General features: G+C 36.7%; 1 protein-coding gene across 1 annotated transcript in view; it reads right to left on the reverse strand.

Moving 5' to 3' along the window:
* Window positions 1-1,321: 1,321 nt before the first annotated feature.
* asap2b (ArfGAP with SH3 domain, ankyrin repeat and PH domain 2b) overlaps window positions 1,322-23,791 on the reverse strand; it is a 23,164-nt gene continuing 694 nt past the window's right edge. Inside the window, exons 2-28 of the mRNA XM_079888293.1 lie at window positions 19,227-19,299; window positions 16,306-16,451; window positions 16,076-16,150; window positions 15,480-15,529; window positions 14,975-15,104; window positions 13,426-13,511; window positions 13,087-13,162; window positions 12,913-12,999; window positions 12,178-12,281; window positions 12,000-12,069; window positions 11,203-11,290; window positions 11,027-11,075; window positions 10,712-10,878; window positions 9,569-9,702; window positions 9,394-9,488; window positions 8,677-8,866; window positions 7,686-7,771; window positions 7,443-7,558; window positions 6,766-6,833; window positions 6,504-6,611; window positions 5,319-5,559; window positions 5,100-5,192; window positions 2,628-2,886; window positions 2,432-2,511; window positions 2,249-2,331; window positions 1,649-1,768; window positions 1,322-1,557 (exon numbers count right to left, since the gene is read on the reverse strand). Coding sequence (XP_079744419.1) covers window positions 1,483-1,557; window positions 1,649-1,768; window positions 2,249-2,331; window positions 2,432-2,511; window positions 2,628-2,886; window positions 5,100-5,192; window positions 5,319-5,559; window positions 6,504-6,611; window positions 6,766-6,833; window positions 7,443-7,558; window positions 7,686-7,771; window positions 8,677-8,866; window positions 9,394-9,488; window positions 9,569-9,702; window positions 10,712-10,878; window positions 11,027-11,075; window positions 11,203-11,290; window positions 12,000-12,069; window positions 12,178-12,281; window positions 12,913-12,999; window positions 13,087-13,162; window positions 13,426-13,511; window positions 14,975-15,104; window positions 15,480-15,529; window positions 16,076-16,150; window positions 16,306-16,451; window positions 19,227-19,299 — 2,949 coding nt within the window. The 3' untranslated portion in view covers window positions 1,322-1,482. The remainder of the gene's footprint in view (window positions 1,558-1,648; window positions 1,769-2,248; window positions 2,332-2,431; window positions 2,512-2,627; window positions 2,887-5,099; window positions 5,193-5,318; window positions 5,560-6,503; window positions 6,612-6,765; window positions 6,834-7,442; window positions 7,559-7,685; window positions 7,772-8,676; window positions 8,867-9,393; window positions 9,489-9,568; window positions 9,703-10,711; window positions 10,879-11,026; window positions 11,076-11,202; window positions 11,291-11,999; window positions 12,070-12,177; window positions 12,282-12,912; window positions 13,000-13,086; window positions 13,163-13,425; window positions 13,512-14,974; window positions 15,105-15,479; window positions 15,530-16,075; window positions 16,151-16,305; window positions 16,452-19,226; window positions 19,300-23,791) is intronic.

Consider the following 23,791-nt stretch of genomic DNA (forward strand, 5'->3'; position numbering starts at 1 on the left):
ATATGAGCATTTCTCCCGGAAAAGCTCGCCCGCGCACACGTCGACCAGAGGAGAGCGAGACCGCGCACATCAACGCGCTTCAACAGGAAATCATCGGCAGCGCTGCATAGTGTCTCCAAAGTGTGTTTTTGGATGTGAGGGAAAGCTTACCATGTTCAGCTTCCCAAAGAACCCAGCGTTAGGAACAGTGGATGCAGATTGTTTTTCCGGGGCAAAAACGAGTTGTGTAGACTGTTTGTTCCCTGCATTTCGACGATGAATGTTTTATAAACAAAGCCCAGATCGACGGATTCTCTCTATGGCTCTGGCTTCGCCCACACGGCCCGCCTCCAGACGCTCGTTTTTTTCCGGAAAGACTCGGTACAGCCTATCTTTCTTTTATAAATATAATAAAACTAAAGACTTTTTGGAGATATGAAGGATGCAATACTACTCTATAGGTACTCAAGATTAACAGGAGATTGACTGAAAATGAGCATTTCACCCCCCCTTTAAGACCGCTTAACATAGTAATTGCTATCAGGATATGAAGAGACTTTCAGCCAGCATAACAAAAAAATAATCACCAATTGCACCTTTAAATTGATCAAAGGTGACCGTAAAGACATTAATAATGTTGCAGAAGATTTCTATTTTAAAAAAATTGCTGTTCTTTTGAACTTTGTTCATTAAAGAATCCTGAAAAAAAGTATAAATTTCCACAAAATGGTTAAAAAGGTAATAAATTGTTTTCAACATTGATATAAGATTTATTTCTTAGGCAGCAAATGTAATTAGCATATAAAAAATGATTTCTGAAGGATCATGTGACACCGAAAACTGGAGTAATGATGCTGAAAATTCAGTTTTGCCATCACAGGAATAAATTACATTTTAAAATGGATGAAAATAGAAAACGGTTTCAACTTTTCAATGGTAGTGTAACTATTAAATTGTATAACATTACAGTGAGCTGTTTCAGATCCATTACTTTGGCATTTTTGTAAAAATATATCTCAAGTGCTGAAAATAAAACCAGTCTTTTAAATGTACAGAGTAAAAGGTTTAATGGCTTGTTTGGTAACAACATGGGGAACATAACTTGTATACAAGCAACATGGTGTAACACGTCACTTAATTATGCAAAATAAGAGTTGCTCTGCAACTGATATCTGATATTGACAAAAAGCTCTATAAAGATGAGATTAAGGATCCAAACATATTATACTTTATAAAAACAAACGGTTCCCGTAATATGCATAGCACTCATTCATACGATATTTCTGCATTAAAGTTAGAGGTAATTACACTTGTAATCAGAATAATCGCAAAAAAAAAAAAATTAACCCTTTCCTGAGGTCTTTTGTTTTTAAATGTTCTGTGCGCCCCCATTCAGCCAGAAAGATGGCCAATTGGCGAATCCATTGTTAAATAATCAGTGGTTTCTGGTTTATGTTACAAAAAGTCTGAGCATGTGATCTTAGTAAGACAGCAGTGTAGACATCATTCAGTGATGAAGTGAACAAACGAGACAGGGAAAGCGCCCTTCCTGGTCGGCTCCCCATCAATGTGGCCCACCTGCAGGAAACGAGGAAGAGCCAATCAAGATCACACATGATTCAGTCAGCTGATCTGTGCATGTACTGTGTAAGTATGGCTTTATACTTACCCACCACTCCTTGTCCTCTTCTCCATCTACTATTATCACCTCTCCTTCTGAGAAGGTCAGTTCATCTACATTATCAGCCTTGCAGTTATATATGGCCTTTACCCTCTTAGGTCTCGGTTTCTGAAGCAAATGCAAAGCAAATGTTTTAGTTTTAACACTTACATCACAGTTAAAATGTATTATAACAAAATATCAAGTAACATTTATTTTAAAGAAAGATAGCACAAACACGTTTCATGTTTGCAGATGCCACTTGGTTTGATATTTTGTAATGCAATGAAATTCCACATTTAATTGTGGCTTAAATGTAAACATATTTTTTTCATAATAATCATTTAAAACGTAAAAAAATAAATATAAAACTGTCGTTCAGGAATCTGGGTACGATTTTTTCAAAGAAATTAATGCTTTTGTTCAGCAAGAATACATTAAATTGATCAGAAGTGACAGTAAAGAGATTTATAATGTTACCAAAGCTTTCTATTTCTAATAAATGCTGTTCTTTTGAACTTCCTATTCATCAAAGAATCCTGAAAAAAAAAAATGCTTTTGTGGGGGGAAAAATTATAATTTCAATGTCTGTCTTAAACGGTCACTTACAGGTGGGGCCGTTCTGGGTTTGGGAGCAGGAAGAGGAGCTGGTGCGGAGGCAGATGGCGGCCCGGAGTTTGGAGGAAACCGTTCTATTGGAAATCACCATTTAGACTTATTTCCATCAAACATATCATTATTTTTTGGGCTTTAGAGTGGTATATTTATCATATAAATAAATATTATAATAACCTGTTTTGTCACTTGGTCGGGGAACACTGGGTGGAGCTTTATTTACATTTACATCTTTACTAAATGGACCAACAGGATTCCTGAGAAATACACAGAACAGTGCAGCTGACATAAATGTAGACAATGCTAACAATGCTACAAACCCAACAGCTGAAATCTCTTTAAAGAAACACAGCATGTGATCAATGTTACTTACCGAGCAGGGGATTTCACTGGTTTGGGGGCAGGGGCTTTTGGCTGTGGGGGTATAGGTGGAGGTGGGGGTTTATTTGAAAATGAAGTGGGCAACACTGGAGCAGGTGGCACTATGGACGCTGGTCTAACTGGGACGGGGGGTATAACTGGGGGTGCGGAGGGTGCAGGAGGAACCGGAGACGCTTGGGGAAGAGTTGCCTTTGGGTCTGGAGGCAGTGGTCTCTTGGCAGCAGGAGGAGGTGGAGGAGCAGGGGGGAGAACTACAGGAGAGACAAGACCTGTTATGCTAATGACTTATGCTTCTGCCTGCAAGAATACACAACTGTTTGGTTTCGGATCATTGTAGCTGGTTTCTAGTTGGTCTAAGGTGGTTTTAAATGGTTGACCAGCCGGTAGATCTGGTAGAGCAACAAACTAGCTACCATGTTAAAAAAAAAAAAAACAGTAACACTGTACAATAAGGTCACATTAGTTAACATTTGGTTATGCATAAACTAACATACACTCACCTAAAGGATTATTAGGAACACCATACTAATACTGTGTTTGACCCCCTTTCGCCTTCAGAACTGCCTTAATTCTACGTGGCATTGATTCAACAAGATGCTGAAAGCATTCTTTAGAAATGTTGGCCCATATTTATAGGATAGCATCTTGCAGTTGATGGAGATTTGTGGGATGCACATCCAGGGCACGAAGCTCCTGTTCCACCACATCCCAAAGATGCTCTATTGGGTTGAGATCTGGTGACTGTGGGGGCCATTTTAGTACAGTGAACTCATTGTCATGTTCAAGAAACCGATTTGAAATGATTCGAGCTTTGTGACATGGTGCATTATCCTGCTGGAAGTAGCCATCAGAGGATGGGTACATGGTGGTCATAAAGGGATGGACATGGTCAGAAACAATGCTCAGGTAGGCCGTGGCATTTAAACGACGCCCAATTGGCACTAAGGGGCCTAAAGTGTGCCAAGAAAACATCCCCCACACCATTACACCACCACCACCAGCCTGCACAGTGGTAACAAGGCATGATGGATCCATGTTCTCATTCTGTTTACGCCAAATTCTGACTCTACCATCTGAATGTCTCAACAGAAATCGAGACTCATCAGACCAGGCAACATTTTTCCAGTCTTCAACTGTCCAATTTTGGTGAGCTCGTGCAAATTGTAGCATCTTTTTCCTATTTGTAGTGGAGATGAGTGGTACCCGGTGGGGTCTTCTGCTGTTGTAGCCCATCCGCCTCAAGGTTGTGCGTGTTGTGGCTTCACAAATGCTTTGCTGCATACCTCGGTTGTAACGAGTGGTTATTTCAGTCAAAGTTGCTCTTCTATCAGCTTGAATCAGTCGGCCCATTCTCCTCTGACCTCTAGCATCAACAAGGCATTTTCCGCCCACAGGACTGCCGCATACTGGATGTTTTTCCCTTTTCACACCATTCTTTGTAAACCCTAGAAATGGTTGTGCGTGAAAATCCCAGTAACTGAGCAGATTGTGAAATACTCAGACCGGCCCGTCTGGCACCAACAACCATGCCACGCTCAAAATGGCTTAAATCACCTTTCTTTCCCATTCTGACATTCAGTTTGGAGTTCAGGAGATTGTCTTGACCAGGACCACACCCCTAAATGCATTGAAGCAACTGCCATGTGATTGGTTGATTAGATAATTGCATTAATGAGAAATTGAACAGGTGTTCCTAATAATCCTTTAGGTGAGTGTAAATGAACAATATATTTTTACAGCAATTTATTACCCTTTGTTAATGTTAGTTAATAAAAATATTAATGTTAGTTCACAGTGCATTAACTAATGTTCACAGATACAACTTTTGTTCTTAAAAATGTTGTAATGTTGAGATTAACATTAACTATTGTTAATAAATGCAGTAGAAGTATTGTTCATTTTTAGTTTATCTTAATTAAAGTAGTTAAATAATGTTAACAAATAAACTTTTTTTTAAAGTGTTACCAAAAAAAACACATTTGGGGTCATTAAGATTTTCTTAAAGAAATTAATACTTTTTATTCAGCGAGAACAAATTAAATTGATCGAAATGACAGTAAAGACACTTTTACTGATTTCTATTTCAAACAAATGCTTTCTATTCATCAAAGACATGAAACATTTTTTATTATGGTTTCCACGAAAATATTAAACAGCACCTGTTTTCAACAATGATAATAATAAGAAATGTTCAAAAATCATCATATTAGAATGATTTCTGAAGGATCATGTGACACTGAGGAGTAATGATGCTGAAAATTCAGCTTTGCCACCACAGGAATAAATTACATTTAAAAAAAATATTAACATAAAAAACTGTTATTTGAAATTGTAATAATATCTCAAAATGTTACTATTTTATTGTATTTTTGATCAGATAAATGTAGCCTTGGTGAGCATAAGAGTTTTGTATATACTTATATTATTTATATACAGTATCAGGCTGTAGTGAGGTCAGACTCACCATATACTGAGTCGTTCCTTTCTGGATTCGGAGGGTTTGAAGGGTCTGAACATGATCTCTGCCTCGCGACCGTCTCCATTGGAGGACTCCACCCTGACATCACAAACACACATAATATATGCAATGTATATATGTTTACTTAATCTACATTTGTAGGCAAGCTACAAGAATTAAACCTATCAGAAAATCCTCAACTCACTAGGCCTGAATTCTACTCACCTCTTCCTAAGGTACGAGGGGGTAGAAGAGGAATACCAGGTAAACCCAATGGCGGTGGGCTAATATCAAGCATGGTGCCGTAAGTCTCGTTGCAGATCATGCTGGGAATAAAAGCCCTCTGCTTGCTATTAACCACGTTAGCCACGTCCCGTGCCAGAGCGCTCATGTTGGGCATCATGGGGCCACTGCCTGGGACAATACAGCTTACTGGACGCTCCTCACGCCTGGGAATGGGAATGGGCTGAAACCCAAAATCAATGACATAAGGATGAGCCAGACCGTACCAATATTCACATTAACATCTAAAGAACATCTGTGGATTGAATCATGATTCGACTATGAATAGTCTATGTCTCACTTTGTATGGTCAGATCAAATTTAAGGTTTTTTAATTTTGCAATTCAGAATCAATGTGTCAAAAATGTCACACAAAGTGCTCAATATTCCCTGTGTCCAAATACATTTTGATCTTTATATAGAGAACTATATGACAATCACTATGAAGTGAATCGTGAATGAGTCAGTAGTTTTGGACACTGTGTATATATGAATGTGTAAAAAACTTATATCGCATATGTTCTGTGTCACATGATCCTTCAGAAATCATTTTAATATGCTGATTTGGTGCTCAAGAAACATTTCTTATAAATATCAATGTTAAAAATTAATATTTCTGTGGAAACCTTGATTCCCCCCCACACACTTTTTTAAATTTTTTCCATGATTCTTTGATTAATAGAAAGTTCAAAAGAACTGCATTTATTTGAAGTAATTTTTGGTTACATTATAAATGTCTTTACTGTCACTTCTGATCAATTTAATGCATCCTTGCTGAATATACTATTTTTAAAGGGATAGTTCACCCAAAAATTAAAATTCTGTCATCATTTACTTACCCTCAAGTTGTTCCAAACCTGTATGAATGTCTTTCTCCTTCTGAACACAAAAGAAGTTATTTTGAAGAATGTTGTCAACCAAACAGTTGAAGGACCCCATTGACTATGGAAGTCAATGGGGTCCATTAACTGTTTGGTTACCCATTTTCTTCCAAATATCTTTTTTTGTGTTCAGCAGAAGAACAACTTGAGGGTAAGTAAATGATGACAGAACTTTTTGGGTGAACTATCCCTTTAAAGATAGTATAACTGAATGAAATGTGAGTAGACGATTAAAAAGCATGTTAACCTTGTCTTCCATCTCATCCTCGCTCTCGTCTAGGTCATCATTATGCAGACGCCAGTCATACTCCACATGCACATGGACATTGAACTTCCCCGTCTGTGCCTGAGTCAGCTGTAAATCACACAACACAGAAGAACACGTTGGAAAGGAATTTGCTTGAGCACAATTCTCAGGCAAGGCCAGGAACTTGCTCTCAAGAAAAGAACAGAGCAAAATTAATTTCTGCTGGCATTGCAAACTGCACGCAAGAGAACAATATACACACCAGCTCTTCGCATTTTGAGTGTCTGAGACGCTGCGCCAGATCCAGAGGAGTCTCTCCTGCATCATTAGCTGCAAGAAAAACACTTTGATTTTTTCCCCAAAAGAAAAAGGAAAGTTTTTTTCGGTCCCACTTTATATTAAGTGGCTTTGAGTACTATATACTTACATTGAAATGAATAATTTGATACAATGGACTTATTGTGTACATGCATGTTTTTACATTGTACTTATATTTTGAAAATAGCTGTATGTAATTACAGCTGTAATTAATTTATGTAATTACATTTGTAATTACACTGTTGACCCTTCCCTTACACCTTAACCCACCCTTAAACCGACCCATACCACCACACCTGTCCCTAACCTTACCCGTATCACACCTCAATAGCAGCACAAGTGTTTTACAATACAACCTGAACACAATAAGTACATTGTACTTATTTTTCGATGTAAGTACATAGTACTTAAAGCCACTTAATATAAAGTGGGACCTTTTTTTCTTTTCAGACATTTTTAGACATGTATTGTATTTAGACAATATTTGAACCACTTTTTTATTATTTTTTCATTATAAATGATTTTTATAAAATTATAAACATTATAAAAAAGATTTTTTTAAATGCATTTTGTGTAGTTTGAATTCCTGAGGTGAAAGCAGCATATTAAATGAACTCTTACTAATGGTGCCAGATGCTTTTCCCCGCAGTAGCAGCTTCATACATTCACTATTGTCAGTCAAGCAGCAGTAGTGCAGTGCTGTGCTTCCTTTGGCAGTCTGCTTATCTAAATTCCCACTGCATTCACAAACACAGGCACACACATATTGGACATGTAAAATGTCTTCATAATATTTAAAAACCATGTGTTTTTATATAATAGCATTAATACTTTTAGCTGCAGTACAGAGCATCAGCAGAGCACCTGTTTTGTACAAGGAAGTCCACAATATGGAGTGAGTTCCGGTCCACCATTCGCACTGCTAGATGTAGCGCTGTCTCGCCTGGTTCCTGCAAGTGAAAGGCAGAATTTTATACACATACATACATACATTTATTGATACTGACACAAAAAAAGATCCGTCTCATTAGCCTGGTTAAAACCAGACCATTCTCAGTAGTAACTGAGTTATGGTCTGGCAAAGCTTCATTAATAACTCATTTCCAAAGGGGCGTCACCAACGGACGTCGCTCAAATGCCTCTGGGCGCAGTTGGATAGACCTAAAACCAATCAGAGCGATCGTCATGGTGTAAAGCTGCGTCCCAATTCCCAAAGTTACACTACGCCATAAAAGTATGTACTCTTTTTGTGAAGAAAAGGTATTTACTTTTGAATGTGTAGCAAAAAAGTAGGCAAGCTTTGGGACATACTACTTCATCATCTTTATCGGATGGATCTGTCGCGTGCATCCTGTCACGTAAACTGCCCTGTCAATCATTGTCACAGTTAAAATCCTCTATTAAATCGAATTAATTTCCTACCGTTTCGGAGAGAAATGTAGTAGCACGTTCATCTGCCAGTGGGTCTTTCATGGAGACATTTGCAATCATGCAATTTGAATATAATAACGCATTTAAAAGTTGCTGCGCTTCACCAACGGACGTCGCTCAATGGGCGCAATTGGATAGACCTAAAACCAATCAGAACGATCGTCATCGTGTAAAGCCCGCCCCAACGTTTCTGATTGGTGACGCAATTTCGACGGATTAGAAATGGGCTTGAATGAGCTCTTTGCCAGACTACTTGCAGAGCAAATCTAAATTTACCGGAAGTTGTCTGGGTTTTCCCAGGCTACCGTCTCATAATCATTTGTTCGTGAATTGACCTACACGTATGGTGTTAGATGCTGTTTTTGTGTGCAGCCCGTCAGGAGAACTCAATAAAAAGACAAAGCACAATGACTCTACAACTCACATGTTGGTTAGTCTGATTAATGGTCTCCATCAGGTCCAATCCTTCGGCGTATACCTGGATCAAGGAGAATATGTCCCGGGACTTTACCGCGTCACACAGTGCGTGCAGTCGGGCTGCATTATCTGCATACTTCCGCTGAGCAAAACGCTTCTCTGTGTATTTGGCTGTGATGAAGTCTTTTCGAACCTGCCTGAAGGACGATTGAGAGAGAAAAAGTAAAGTCATTTATGATTTATAGACTAAACCTCTTTAAAAAAAAAAATACATGGAAAAACAGGCCAGTTTTACAAAATGTGGACCCCATATCTGGACGCTTTGGAACCTTGTCTTCACCCTATTATATTACAAGGAACAATGTAACTGTGTAACTTTCTGGACATTTAACCTTATTTTTTTTGTCATCTTCTTCATCTTTTGGAAATGTTATTTTATACATGCTATATTTTATATAATGCTGTTGCTATTTTTCTTTTCACAAATCTGCCATATAGTATGGTCCTGTTTTATATAAAAATCTGAGTTTTTTGGGGGGGGGGGGGGGGGGGGGGGTGATGTCTTGTTATATTTGTATCCCAAGAGAAATTCAATAAACATAATAAAAAATAAAAAAAATAAACAGAATTTTTTGAGTAAATAATGTTGTTATTTTAAACATGCATAATGAATGAAAAAATTCACAAAGAAAAGAACTGTCAATGAAACTGATCTGTTGCTCACATGTCACTTGAAGGGTTGGGTTTGGGAATCTCCTCTGCTGACAGGTTTGCCTCCATGATTTCGTTAAATCCAGCATTGCCTATGCTGTTAGCAAGCTGCAACACATTTAATACCGTCACAACCCATATGTTTGCAATTTCTGCCAAACAAGTACCAAGTTGTAACAAGAATTTACCAAGAGTTCAGACGTGCCCAAGACATCCAGTGTCAGAGACTGTATTCTGGAGTAGTGGACCCCCATTTCCCTATGGATTCCAGAGCATTCTATGCAAATCAACACACCCAGGTTCGTGGAGAGCCATGTTGGATCTGCAGTGACAAGTGAAAAGCCGCAGACGTATCATCAAAACTCTGATCTAAATGACAATAAAACAAGTTCTACTGGGATGACTAAGTTTCATACAATGTACAAAGAGAAGTTGAAAGGCCAGATGCAAAACAGGAAGCATTTTTTTTTTTTTTTTTTTTTTTTTACAAGCTGAGGCAATAATCACGGCCTGCTAAAATGTGAGTTTGTGCAAATCAAGCGGAAAACAACAAAAACAATTCAGTAACTTATTTGATTCATCCATCATTTACATCCTTACATGTTTTGTAGCGAAAATGTTAAATGATGCTGTTTGTGAATAAATCATTTATAGTTGTATTATTTTAGCATTTAGTTTAAATTTTTCTGTTAATCCTGCCACTCAAATAAAAGGCCTCATTGTTTTGTTTTGTTTTGTGTATGATAAATACAACTGCAAAAATAAGTGATATCTAATAGTTATATACACTACATTTCAAAAGTTTTTGAAAAAAGGCTGCAAGGCTGCAATGTTGAAAATAGTCGTGCTGCTTAATATTTTTGTGAAAACAGTGAAACATTTTTTCAGACCCCAAACTTTGGAAAGGTAATGTATATATTTAAATAAAAAAAATTCTTTAAAAAAGTGAGAGAGGTCAGAGGTCAACTCATCCGCTGGAACTAGACTTGCATACGGCCGTTACCGGAAGCCAGTGATTATAGTTTATAAAGTTTCTATAGTTTTTTTTCTTACAAAAAGCATTGCTGCGCTTCAGAAGGCCTTTATTAACCCCCTGGAGCCATATGGATTACTTTTATGATGGATGGATGTGCTTTTTGGAGCTTTAAAAATTTAGGCACTATTCACTCCCATTATAAAGTTTGGAAGAGCTGATATTTTTTTAAATAACTCTGATTGTGTTCGGCTGAAAGAAGAAAGTCATATACACCTAGGATTGAGGCTGAGTAAGTTATGGGATAATTTTCAATTTTGGGTGAACTATTCCTTTACGTCACTCCTATATTGCTTACCGGAAGCTCCACAGTCACAGCACACATCATTGCCACTCATCTTCTTCACCTCTCCCACAATAGCCTTAGTCAGCTCCCGTACAATGTTGTTCTCGCACTCGTTCTGATCATCCTTAAAGGCGTTGTTCAGGGCCTCCTCTTTACTATTCTGGAGCACAGACACCCATCTGAAATAGAGATACAGATGAAAAGATAGAGGTGATGGACATAATAATTACATTCCACATGATATTCACAATATATATCATGTGATATATATATATTGTGTAAAATCTCTATCATGTAAAATCATCATATGAGCACACACACACTCACATTTGACACTCTGCCTCGTCCTCTGCCTGGAAGTGATACGTTCTGTCATCTAGAAGATGGAAGAGAACAGTGAGCGAATAAAGATGATCAACCAACCATATGAGCCATGACAGACTCTGAGAATACCGGCTCTGTATTTATGACTGTATTGTGCTGTGACTGTGCTAGTATATTACGGGATATAAGATCAAAGCTTTTTTTCTCATCTGGGTTACGTTTCACTTGGCAGGTTAAGAGGTTCAGATTTGCTGGCGGTGTGTTGGCCTGCAAGAAAACGAGAGATAGAGCAAGAGAGAAAGAAAAAATACAGGAAAATTTAGGATTTATCACCCTCTAAAATGACATGAATATTAATAAACTGATATTATATAATACATTTAATAGATATATTTAATACAAATATTTTTGGATTCTTCACAAATTCTATTAAAACTTATAATATATTCTTATTATAGATATATATCTAATTATATTTATTAAAATTATATACATTTTAATATAAAAAATATATAATTAATATATTTACATATAATTATATTTACATATAATAATATAAATATAATTATAATCTGTATATAAATAGCTTTTAATACATGAACAAACTATATTACATTATATAGTCATTGGCAGATCCTTAGGGGGGAAAAAATATTAATTGTTACTTAAATATCTTAAAAACACCCATGAAGAGAAAGCAATCATTCCTCTAGGATGTAAAAAGATGTATTCTATTGCAATAAATGAGTAAATATGATATATGCAACTTGGATATTCTGATCTGCATCTACAGAGTTATTTTCTCAAATTATGTCATTAAGTGGTATTTGAGATTATGTTCTTTTTCAACACATTCTTGGTCTCAAACTCATATGTTTCTCCTTCATTCAATCTGCTGTAAAATGGTGGCGGCAACCTTGTAAAACTAAACCATCATTCTGAAAGGAGAAACAGAGTGCCTGTTTTGTTCCCCTACCGTTCCATGAGAAATAGTCAATAATCCATTTTTCACAGAGCACTTCCTTTTCTGCCAAACCTTCCTCAGTCTGTAAAATCGAGAAAAGCCTTCATCACATAAACTTTACAGAACATACAATGACCTAAAAAAAGTTGTCAATGCATGTGAATATCATTGAAGCACCAGACGAACTCACCCCTCGCTGCGTTTGAGAAGCATCCCAGAGCGCTCAGTGCCGTGAGCTTTATTGCCCTGCAGTTGGTGAAGACTATAGCCAGCATTCTGCTTTGCCTGAACGTCCTTTCACCATACAAACAAACAAAACAACAAGAGTTACCCATAGACTGTAAAATAGACGTCTGTGACGTCACCCATAGACTTTCTGAAGAACGGTTTTGAAGCCGTTTATGGGGGGTATGGGCGGCGCCATCTTGGAAAATCTTGGGAAATCCTAATGTTCAGAAAGGATACAGAGGTGGTATGATGTGTTGTGTCAGATCATGGCCGAGACGTCAAATTTCAGGAATTCCAGCCAATGCTCGTTATCAAGCTGTCAATCAAAGTTAACCACGCCCTTATTTGTCATACATTTTATATTTAAATACAATCTAAACTAACGAGTTAGAAAAAAATTCACCCCCCTCACAGTTGTCAGGCACTCGGAACCTATCGAAAAATACAATAAAAGTCCATGGGACCAACCTGTAAAAACATGAATTTATGCTGTGAAAACGGACATTTTAACATGGGGGACTATGGACATTTGCTCCATTTTGGGACCTCCCCCTAGCGGATTTTCGATGTATTGCAGTTTTTCGCACTTCCGGGTAGGCTTCATTTTTCAGATTAGAATGTTGCCGCTTGGAGTCACCACAGAAATGAAGCAATCTTCCTATCAATCATAGTTTACAGTCATTTGGAGATGGCTCACCTCTTTACACTCTGACTGCAGAGCAGATTTGAGAGTATCTTTCAGCTGCATCAGCTGTTTCCTTTCTGCATCTTGTGTCTGCTTGTTCTGCAAATCACACACAAATCATAACACAACCATGAAATAAACTTTTTTTGTCTTAAAAGAGCAGACAGTAATATCAAAAAAACGCACTGCGGTCAAGTCCGTGGCAAGTTTTTCCATGTAAGGTTTTAGATTGTCCACAACTTTTATCCCATCCTGAAAGAAACTGTGGAGAAAAATGAAATATGATGTCAAAATACTCATTTAAAAATGAAACATATTGTTACTGGGACATATAGGCCTGCTTTCACAGACAGATTAGGCCTTAATGTAGCCATTTAAGTAGCTTTTATAAACGTGCCTGAAAAACACATTACTGGTGTGCATCTTGAGACAAAACAGTTGCTTTCAGTTTTAGTCCTGGACTAGGCTTAAGCCTTGTCTGTGAAACCAGGCAATACTATTAAATTATATTATAAATAAACATACTTGCACTGAGCATGAAAGTATTTGATGAGGTTTTGGAGCAGGTCAACCCCCTTCTTGACTTTAATTTCATTCACTTTAATGAGATACTGCAAAACAAAGCACATCAAACACTTCAGCACAAAACAATCATTTCAATTGCTTTCCATCAGACCATAAGCTCTAAAATAATTTCTAAAGTCATGAAAATATATGATGATATTGGCTGACAAGTTTAGTTACTTGTATGGATTGCAATATTTTATGTACGATTGCTGTGCCAATCTTCACACTCTGCTCTTACTGATGGAATGTAAAATCACTGAAGATTGGCCACTGTATTGGCTAATGTTCCAGTTTCATTGTCATTGTCCAACACCAGGACCACCAGTGCTGCCCATTCAAAATAAATAAAGTCCCTGCTGATGTCGGCTGTATATAGGGGTGTCGCAATATACTGGTGTTGACGATAATCGTGATATTCAAAGCATGAAATATCGACATCGTGTTAATTTAGAGAGTGCCAATATACCGGTATTGGCGAAAACCACAATGTTTAAAATGAATAGGTACCTACAGACATTATCTTAATTTCATAATGTCCTTAAACATAAGAATATTGCTGGCCATAAACTGAGAAAGTGCGCGTCCGGTGTGCGATACCTCGAGTTGTCCTACACGCGACGCGGCAGAATGTGTAGCCATCAACCTTTTTACCCATCTCCGTGTCCATCACCCTGCGGATTACGCCATTTTACAGAGAGTAAATTGCTATTATTTTACTAGTCATGGAATGGGAAACGTGACATTAACCTATTAACAGGGGGTTTCTGTGTTCATATAATAAAGGTTGATAATTAAAACCCCGTTTCCTTCAATCTTATTTTTGTATTTGTATTTGCACTTGATTTTTTTGTTCAAATCTGCTATCTGCATGACTTTATTGGCGCCGGCGCAACAATAGGTTTAAGAGCTTTTCAGTTCTTCAGGAAACCTTCAGACAGTGTTTCGCTTCAGTTTGAAACCAGACAAACTTCACATGCTTGTCTTCTTTCACAAAAATTTGCCATAGATTGAGTACGCAAGAAGTAAAAATGCATGTGCCTTGTGTTTATCAGTATCCTTACGTTTGTTGGGTAAAAAAGAAAAACTAAAAAGTAGGGCTGTCAAACGATTAATCGCGATTAATCGCATCCAAAATAAAAGTTTGTTTACATAATTTATGTCTGTGTACGGAGTATAATTATTTTCTATATATAAATACACACACATGCATATATATATTTATGAAAATGTGTTATTTATATATAAAATATTTATATATAATAAAAATTATATATAATATAAATATATATACACAGTATATACATGCAAATATTTCTTAAATATATACATGCATGTGTGTGTATTTATATATAGAAAATAATTATACACCGTACACACACATATATTATGTAAAAACAACGCGATTAATCGTTTTACAGCCCTACTAAAAAGTAAAAGTAAAAATTAATTTGACTGATAACTACCCCCCCCCCCCACACACACACACATATATGACCACATTCCTTACTTCACACATCTGAAGCTGAAAGAGGCGTCTCTCTTTCTCCATCTCTTCCGCAATCTCCCCTCCGCTGATCTCTGTTCTGATCAGACCGTGCTGTTTGGCATGTTCCCGTTTTTCTTTCTCAATCTTGCTCCTGTGAACAAGTTTAGTGCATTGACATGAAAAAACATTAGTCGACTCTTTCATCAAACCCTCATAATGCTCAGAATGCACAAGCGAACCATAAATGCTGGTGCTGATGTTTACTTAAGGTATGGCCCCAAATTGCGATAAGCTCTTCAGCTATGCTACAGGCTCATGAATTACGCTCAAACATCTGAAATGAATAAACCTCCCCTTCCTCTGCATAGTGGATCAAAATAAACTGATCTACAATCGTTAAAACTTATTTTCATGCATCATGCTGTACTGGAATATCAAGACAAGAGTGTCTAAGGCTCAAGTTTAAATTTCACTGATTTGTAATTATTACTTTTTCTGAGATATTAAGAGGTTAATAGGTGCTTACAGTTTAGTTTCGTAATCCTTCCATGCTTTATCAAAAGGCTTTTTCAAATCCTGCAAAAACAAACGAGAACACAGTTAACATGATAATCTTAAAGAGTCTTAAAGGTCAAATAATTCAATACACACTTAAGCAAACCACCACGATCACTGTATTTATATGAAAGATGTTTATGTACAGTATATATACATGAAAGTTTGGTTCATTACAGTTTTTCACAATTGCTAAGACGCTAAACCCCAATCTTTGAACCAAATTCTCAATAGCCTAAACCAATTTGTCGAATTTGCACTCTTTCTGCCAGACGTTAAACAAGTTCAGGCAGTTAGACACTTTTTGCAAGTCTCATGCACTTTTTGTTGCAAAGCGCTTTGCAACACAATCTCTGTTGCAAAGCGCTAAACACAGGCAGACAATAGATGGAAACAATCTGAGAGGGAGAGGAGGAAGAGGATCAGTAAGAGGAGTAAGAGGATGAGGACGAGGAAGAGCAAGGTGCGGAGAGTGTTGTCAAGACTGGATCTGGCACACTAGGGGTTTTTCCTTTTGCCTGGCATATATTTTCCTATATATATATATATATCCACATCATTGCATACCCCTTTTACTCCTTTGAGGTCTCCCTTCAGCAGGCTGTCTAGTGGGAAAGTGATGATGTTATTCATGTTCTGCAGCTGTGGGCACAAAATAAGATATGAGGAGATTCAAAATGAAGTGTATAGTCTGTAAAGAAGTGTTAAAACACTAAATGTGTGAAAACACTCTGCATGTAAACCCACAGTGTCTCATGAAATGATCTACAGTATATGAATGTCGGAGACTAGCTCACCAAGTTCTTCAAGAGACCAGTGAGCTCTTTGGTGAAACTAGCAAATCTGAGGAAGTAACCGGACATATCAGGATCGTCTTTGTACACAGAAGTATCTGAAAACCTCTCCAGTGCCTGGATGTACTGCTCCTCATTCTCTACGTGAGCTGGAGACACACAGAAACAGTCTGTTCATTTACCTTCCACATATACAGTACTGTGCAAAAGTCTTAGGCATGTTAATATCCCCACCCCAAAAATGTCCCCAAAAATGGTTGTAAGTCAGTTATTTATATCTTTTGCTGTAGTGTGTCAGTAGGAAATATCAGTTTACATTTCCAAACATTCTTTTTGCCATTAATTGTAATAATCCAGTGAGATTTGTGTATGCACAAGGAGTCTGACAACAGCCGGTATGATCTGATCTCACCATCATCGAGTCCGTCTGTGATTACATGAAGAAACAGAAGAAACTGAGACAGACTAAATCCAGAAGAACTGCGGGAACGTCTCCGAGACGCTTGAAGAAACCTTCCTGCAAAGCTACCTGAGAAACTATGCGCAAGTGTACCTGGACAAAAGCCATTTTAAACGCAAAGGGTCATTACACCATATATTGATTTGAATTAGTTAATAGAAGTTAAATCATAAATAAATTCAATTTGTGATTTTATTTTTGAAAGCATTTTAACACAAGTGCCAGTACTTTTCACAGAACTGTAGCTTTGCAGGAAGGTTTCTTCAAGCGTCTCGGAGACGGTCCCGCAGTTCTTCTGGATTTAGTCTGTCTCAGTTTCTTCTGTTTCTTCATGTAATCACAGACGGACTCGATGATGGTGAGATCAGATCATACCGGCTGTTGTCAGACTCCTTGTGCATACACAAATCTCACTGGATTATTACAATTAATGGCAAAAAGAATGTTTGGAAATGTAAACTGATATTTCCTACTGACACACCACAGCAAAAGATATAAATAACTGACTTACAACCATTTTTGGGGTGGGGATATTAACATGCCTAAGACTTTTGCACAGTACTGTATTTATTATATACAAATGTTTGTCTGATGATCATGGATACTTGCATGCATTTTCCAAAATGTTACCTTATGAAGCTCATGTGTTTTTAACACACTTTGCTTGACCTTATCACAGTGTTTCATGAGGGCATGAGCAAACTCTTGTCACGTGGGCCTTTTTCATTCCTACCGCTTGCAAAAGAACATACTTCCTAGTTTATGACCAGAGTGCTGTAGAAAATAGCGTAGTAACCACTCCCCGGTCCTGTGCTGTACAGCAGAAGGCCAACAGGCTGTTTAAGATCTGGTTTAATATAAAGAAGAAACAGTGTGCTAACAAAGTCTCTTCCTTCACTAGAGGCATTCACTAAGACTGATTTAATATTTGTTCTTAAATGATTTTATAAATGAGTTTTGTGTGTCTTTTATTTCTTTCTCTTCATCATGGCTATGTAAAGCACTTTGAAATGTCACTGTGTATAAAATGGGCTGTATGAATAAACTTGCACTGCCTTGCCTTGTTTAGCATTTGATTAAAAATATAACACTATGTAAATTTGGTTGAGCTGCAAATGTGTCAAAAAGTCTGAGAGCTGAACGTGACTTGCACAATCTATGTACTAAAAGAAAAAAGGAGAGTTTGGATTAAAAATATGACATTGTTTTTAACTGGACTGCAGATCGATAGAGAATAAGCAGGTTCTTGTGCTGAATACAAGCGTTTCAACTCTTTTCTGAATTTGACCCATTTTACACCACATCACAGGGCCCTAATTTTAATATCCGTGTATTATTTATATATGTGTATTATATTTTAATATTTTTTTTAATTTTCATCTTAATTTTAGTTCAAGATTTAGTAATTGTTTTATCTTTTGTCATTTTATTAGTTTTAGTATATATATATATATCTCCACCGATCACTTATGCTTAATCACATTTTGCGGATTTTGCACAAAAAGAGCCAGGTGAAGTTGACAGACTTGTGGCCTAAAATCTGTGATTTTTGCTTTAATTTATTTTTATTTCAGTTTTAGTCATTTTAGTACTTCAACTAAAAACAAAGGCAACATATTTTAAGTTGAAGTTTTTCATCTAATATTTATATTTTATATTATTTCAGCTTTATTTAAATGAACAAAAAGCCACTTTTAACCATTTTAGCTTAGTTTTCTGATGGTTGGACGGTAAAAGATATTCTGCTCAAACTGTCAAACTGACATCCTCAGAGAAGAAGAATCACTGAAGATTTTTAGATTTTGATTATAATTACAAACTAATTTTATTCTGCGGTTTAATTGTTCACCACAAGAGAAGTAACGTGCGCTAACAAAGTAAATAGGAAAAGAAAGAGAGAGGGGAAATAAGTAGGTTCCTGCTAGAACAGGTATCGGTGTTCCTGGTAAGAATGAGAGGAATGTGTGAGGTAGAGCACAAAACCTGCTCACTACTAGAGTAACAATGACCTGAATCACCCTGTATATGAAACCAAAAGCTTTGTCCTTGCTACTGTTATCATATGATATTGTTTAGATAAATAGGGTTACCAGAACAATAGCACACTTGTCTATACGTTCAAAAACTAAACTGGTGAGCTTATTGGAGAAAAGTTATTGATTAAAGCTCAGAGGCAAATGGTCATTTTTGTAATCAGAAATGGTCTTTTCACCATAGAAATGAATCTGAATCATACCTGTTGCGCAATTGTCTGGGACTTCTCTTATAAAACAGCTCGACTCTTGACAGCTCGACGAGCAGTCGACTCATTAAATGATAAGCAGTTTATTCAGCCTCTCATACAGTACATTACAAACACGACCTCTGGTCTCCTTCCCCGCATACCGCAGCGTTTAGTAGGCATTACGCTTTTTTTGCTAACCTTGCAGGATTGCCTTGAAGTGGCTTTGTTTGTAATACTCACTCAGACCAGAGCTGTTTATGGCCTTGACTGACTTCTTCATTTTGTGCAGTACACTGCGGTCCAGATCCAATGCCTGCAAAACAACACGAAACATGCTAAAAGGGATTTTCTGGGAGGTTCTGAATACACACAGAATGATAATTATGTGAAGAAAAAAATGCATAAGACAAATTGGTTTATTTCCACAATAAGGAATAAACTGCATCAATAAGGAGCTGCATGCCCTGAAATGTATTACACCGCTTTAAAATGGTGCATATTCTATTGCCTAGTAAGCTCAACCAATACCTTGTTCTGCATAAAGAAGGTCACACTATAATAACAAATAGCTTGTAACCCAGTTTTGTACAGTGTGGTTTGGTTTATACTTCCCTCTCACTCACTCACACGACACAAAGCTTTTACATCCAGACGTACTCAGATAGCCTGTAATTTAGCCACCCATCACTCATGCTGAATCACACGCTGGAAATTTTGCACGAAAAGAGCCGAGTGAAGTAGACAGACTTGTGGCCTAAAATCTGTGTCATGTCTGGCACGACACCAAGACGAAACCTTCTGACGAGGGATAAGCCTGGTGCCTGCCAAAGCTGACAACACTCTTTACCCACTTTCACAGTCTACATTGAGCATAAAGAGCATTTAACCATCAATGACGTATAATACCGTTCAAAAATTTGGGATCAGTAAGAAGATATTTTTTATAGATTCTTTTGTAGAAATGAACATTTTCTTTAACACATTAAATTGATCAAAAGTGACAGTGAATACAATTTTAATGTAACAAAAGTAAATTGTGTTCTTTTGAACTATTTATTCATCAAAGAATTGAAAAAAATACAAAAATATATTAAGAAGCAAGGTTTTCAACATTGATAATAATAAGAAATCTTTCTTGAACAGCAAATCAGCATATTAGAATGATTTCTTTTCTGGAGGATCATGTGACACTGAAGACGGTAATGGCTGCTGAAAATTTAGCTATGCCATCACAGGAATAAATCTAATTTTAAAATATATTAAAATAGAAAACAGTGATTTTAAATAGTAATAATATTTCATAATATTACTGTATTTTTTATCAAATAAGTACAGTCTTGGTGAACATAAAACATAAAACATTAAAAATCTACCCACCCCCAAACTTTTTAGCAAATTAAACAATTCCCCATCGTAAGTACACGTTGATGACCTAAGACACGAAACGAGCGGTTTGTGTGAGAAAACGAACAGTATTTATATCGTTTTTACCTCTTGTACACAGCCACGTCCAAGTGATCTGAGGGCGCGCGCGCATCCTGGTGTGTGACATGTGCGCGTGTTCTGGCTTAGTCTGCGCAAGCGCCGGAAAGTGAGGTAAAAACGATATAAATACTGTTCGTTTTCTCACACAAACCACTTGTTTCGTATCTTAGGCCATCATTGTGTACTTACGATGGGGAATTGTTTAATTTGGACTCTGTGCATGCTCTTTCAGATAGTGACCATAGACCTGCATTATATGACTGACAGACAAGAACGGTTTGACCTAAAAATATCAAAATTGAAACTACTGCGGAAACAAAGACACCTACATCTTGGATGCCCTTGAGGTAAGCTAAAACATACCAAAATTTAATTTCAAAGTGAACTATCCCTTTAAGTATTTTAAAGTAAAATTTCTCAGTTTTAGAAATGGACTGAAGAAATCAACATTCATACACAAACTGTAAAATAAACACTTTAACCAAAGTTTTATTAATGTGGAGATGTCTTTTCACAAGAAGGACGAATGATTGTAGTTATTCTTTTTATAAGAAATTATCATTGGCTATACAAGTTCAACATGGACTTTATTTTGATCCGCTTGTGTAAGTTCAGTAAAATGGACAGAAATAGGAAAGACTGTCAAGATGACCTGCAAAAAATGCATTTGGTACTTTTAAAGATACATGAAAAAAATGTTCCTTGGGAATGTAACTAAACATGAGTTTCAATACTAAATAAATACTCCAACAAATATTCAAGTATAACAATGAAGTATAAAAATTACAATACAATACAATAAGAACAATAGTAGCCTACTACTATTTACATAGGTTGTGATGTCTGTTCAGGTGCGACACTTTGCCGAAATTGGCCTTGAGTATCAGAACAGTACAATCTGAGCTCACCGGTTCACAAAAGACAGAGAGTGACCAGCAGGGCTCCATACACATAAAGAAAATGGTGAGTAGACATGTATGTGCGAGAGAGAGACTAGACGGGACAAGCTGGGACAAGAAGTGGGACAGCCATCCCGCCTTAGCCTGAAGGAATGAGAAAAGATGAAGGGAAAGAGAGAACAGAAAAGGCGAGAAAGAGATGGGAGATATTAGCTGCACTGGGGTTTTCATCAAAGGCAAGTCTCAGCAGGACACATGCACAGAGATGGAAGAACCGGAAACAACCAGAAAAAGTATACTAACTGCCATTTTTATGGCATGCTACATATCCTCATGCTACACAGAAACAGCATATCCAAATATTTGAAGGGTTTGACCTAGCATGTGGCATCACTGTATGTCTAAACATACATGTGGTGGCTGCTTTGTCTAGATGAGCAAACTTATGCATAAAGAAATTTGCACAAGATCCTGGTCCAGAGTATACATAAACCATGAACATGTGTTTACCTCAGTTACTTCCTCCATTAAGGCTAAATGTAAATGGGGTAGTGTCAAAGGCCAACTCATAAAGAGAGTCTCCCTCTATGTGTCCCGGTCACATGAAGACGCCAGTTCCTCTAAGAGCCCGGCACAGTGAATTTTAATCATGCCTGCTTTTTAAAAAATCACATTGAAACTAAGAATCTCCTTTATGAAGAGATTTGTTTGAGAGGAGTCAAAATCAACATGCTGATCCTTCGTCATCAGTAATGACTGACACTTTCCCCCTTTCATCAGAGGTCAATATCCTAAGTTCAAGTTTGGAGTCAGAATGCAGAATCTCAATAAAAGAAGAAGAGATGTGGAGCTTCTTTAGATTAATCTTAGACGTCAGTAAAGTTCAGCCTGATTTTTTCAACCGTTAAAACAGGCTGACAGAGTTCAGAACGATTCTCACAAACTAAACTATAATGCAAAACTTTACAAGAACTGTTTTAGTAAGTACAGAACACATTCCTAGAAATAAGTATATATACAAAGCGAATACACAAAGTTTTTTTTATTCTAATTCTACCTCATCTAACTATTAAAATGTATGTAAGCCAGTTACAGATTTTACCATATAAAAACACATAGGTTATCTGACATGATGTTATTACAGTGTAAGTACAACATTTCTATTTATACCTTCTAGTTATAAAACAAATATGATTTACAGTACCCATCATGTGGACTAATACTAATAAATGGTATCATGCACACTACAAAATAAAATCCAACTTCCAAATCATTTTAAAAGATTGAACTATGAAATGTTAGCATTACATAAAAATGTAAGTCCATTTTAGCCAATTTAGCTCAAGCAACTTAAAATATTACACAGTAATAACATACAATGTCAAGTTTGGTGGTGAGGGTCCAATTAAAAAGCTGCTGTTTGATCACTGATCACTTGAATCATTTGTTTTTAGTCAACTTATGATATGATAACATAAATATTTGTTATTCAAAATTAATAGATGTTTTTTGCTCTATTTAGTGTTTTTGATTATATTTTGTTAATCACCGTTTGAGTGATTAATGTTCACTTCAGTGAAATTCCTTCCATTTCAAGGAGTATGAACAACTTGTTTTGGTGAATAAGTAACTCCACATAACTTCTTCAGTTAGCTCAAGAAACTAATACACAAGTTAGACAAAGAATACAAAGTTATACATCACTATTACTGTCTGTAAAGTGAATGCTCAGCTTTACGAAATATGCAAGCTTAGTGAAATTGGATCAACTAGTAAAAAACAGTGTGTTTATAAAGCGTATTATGTTGGATGAAAGTCCAGACCACCTTTAATTGTTCAGTTGATGCAGTAGGCTAATTTTCCTGATACGTTGAGTATACTCAAAATTCTACTTAGCTAGTTATCTTAAGGTGTTGAGTTTTTTTTTACAGTGTTTTATGGCAAAACCAGTATGGCACAATCATGCTACTTACATATTTAGTATATGGAACTCCAAGGAACTGTTTTGGATATGTGTCCATACCAATGCCAATGACACTTTCTTTATTTTTATTAGTGGGATCTTGTGAATAGTGTTAAATGTTTATCATTTTAGTCTTATAAATTATTCCACGGAACCATATTTTTATATTTGTCTCATTTCTGTAATAGGCCTAGCCTATTTATTAATGACAGCTCTGTTACCTCAGACCGGCACAGGCCTTTTTAAATGGGTGCATACAATCTGCCATATATATGCATTCATTAATAACAAATCACTGTTATGGTAAATGTATGTATATATCTGGACCATTATGTGAACACTGTATTATTGACTTTGAGACGAAAACTTTTAAGTTAAGAGTGATGTCAACACAACAGAGTAGTAGTCCATTTATTTCATAACTCTGCGATAAGAAGCTACATGAGAAAGCTGAGCAT

This window comes from Squalius cephalus (assembly GCF_949319135.1).
Source record: "Squalius cephalus genome assembly, chromosome: 12".
Taxonomy (NCBI): domain Eukaryota; kingdom Metazoa; phylum Chordata; class Actinopteri; order Cypriniformes; family Leuciscidae; genus Squalius; species Squalius cephalus.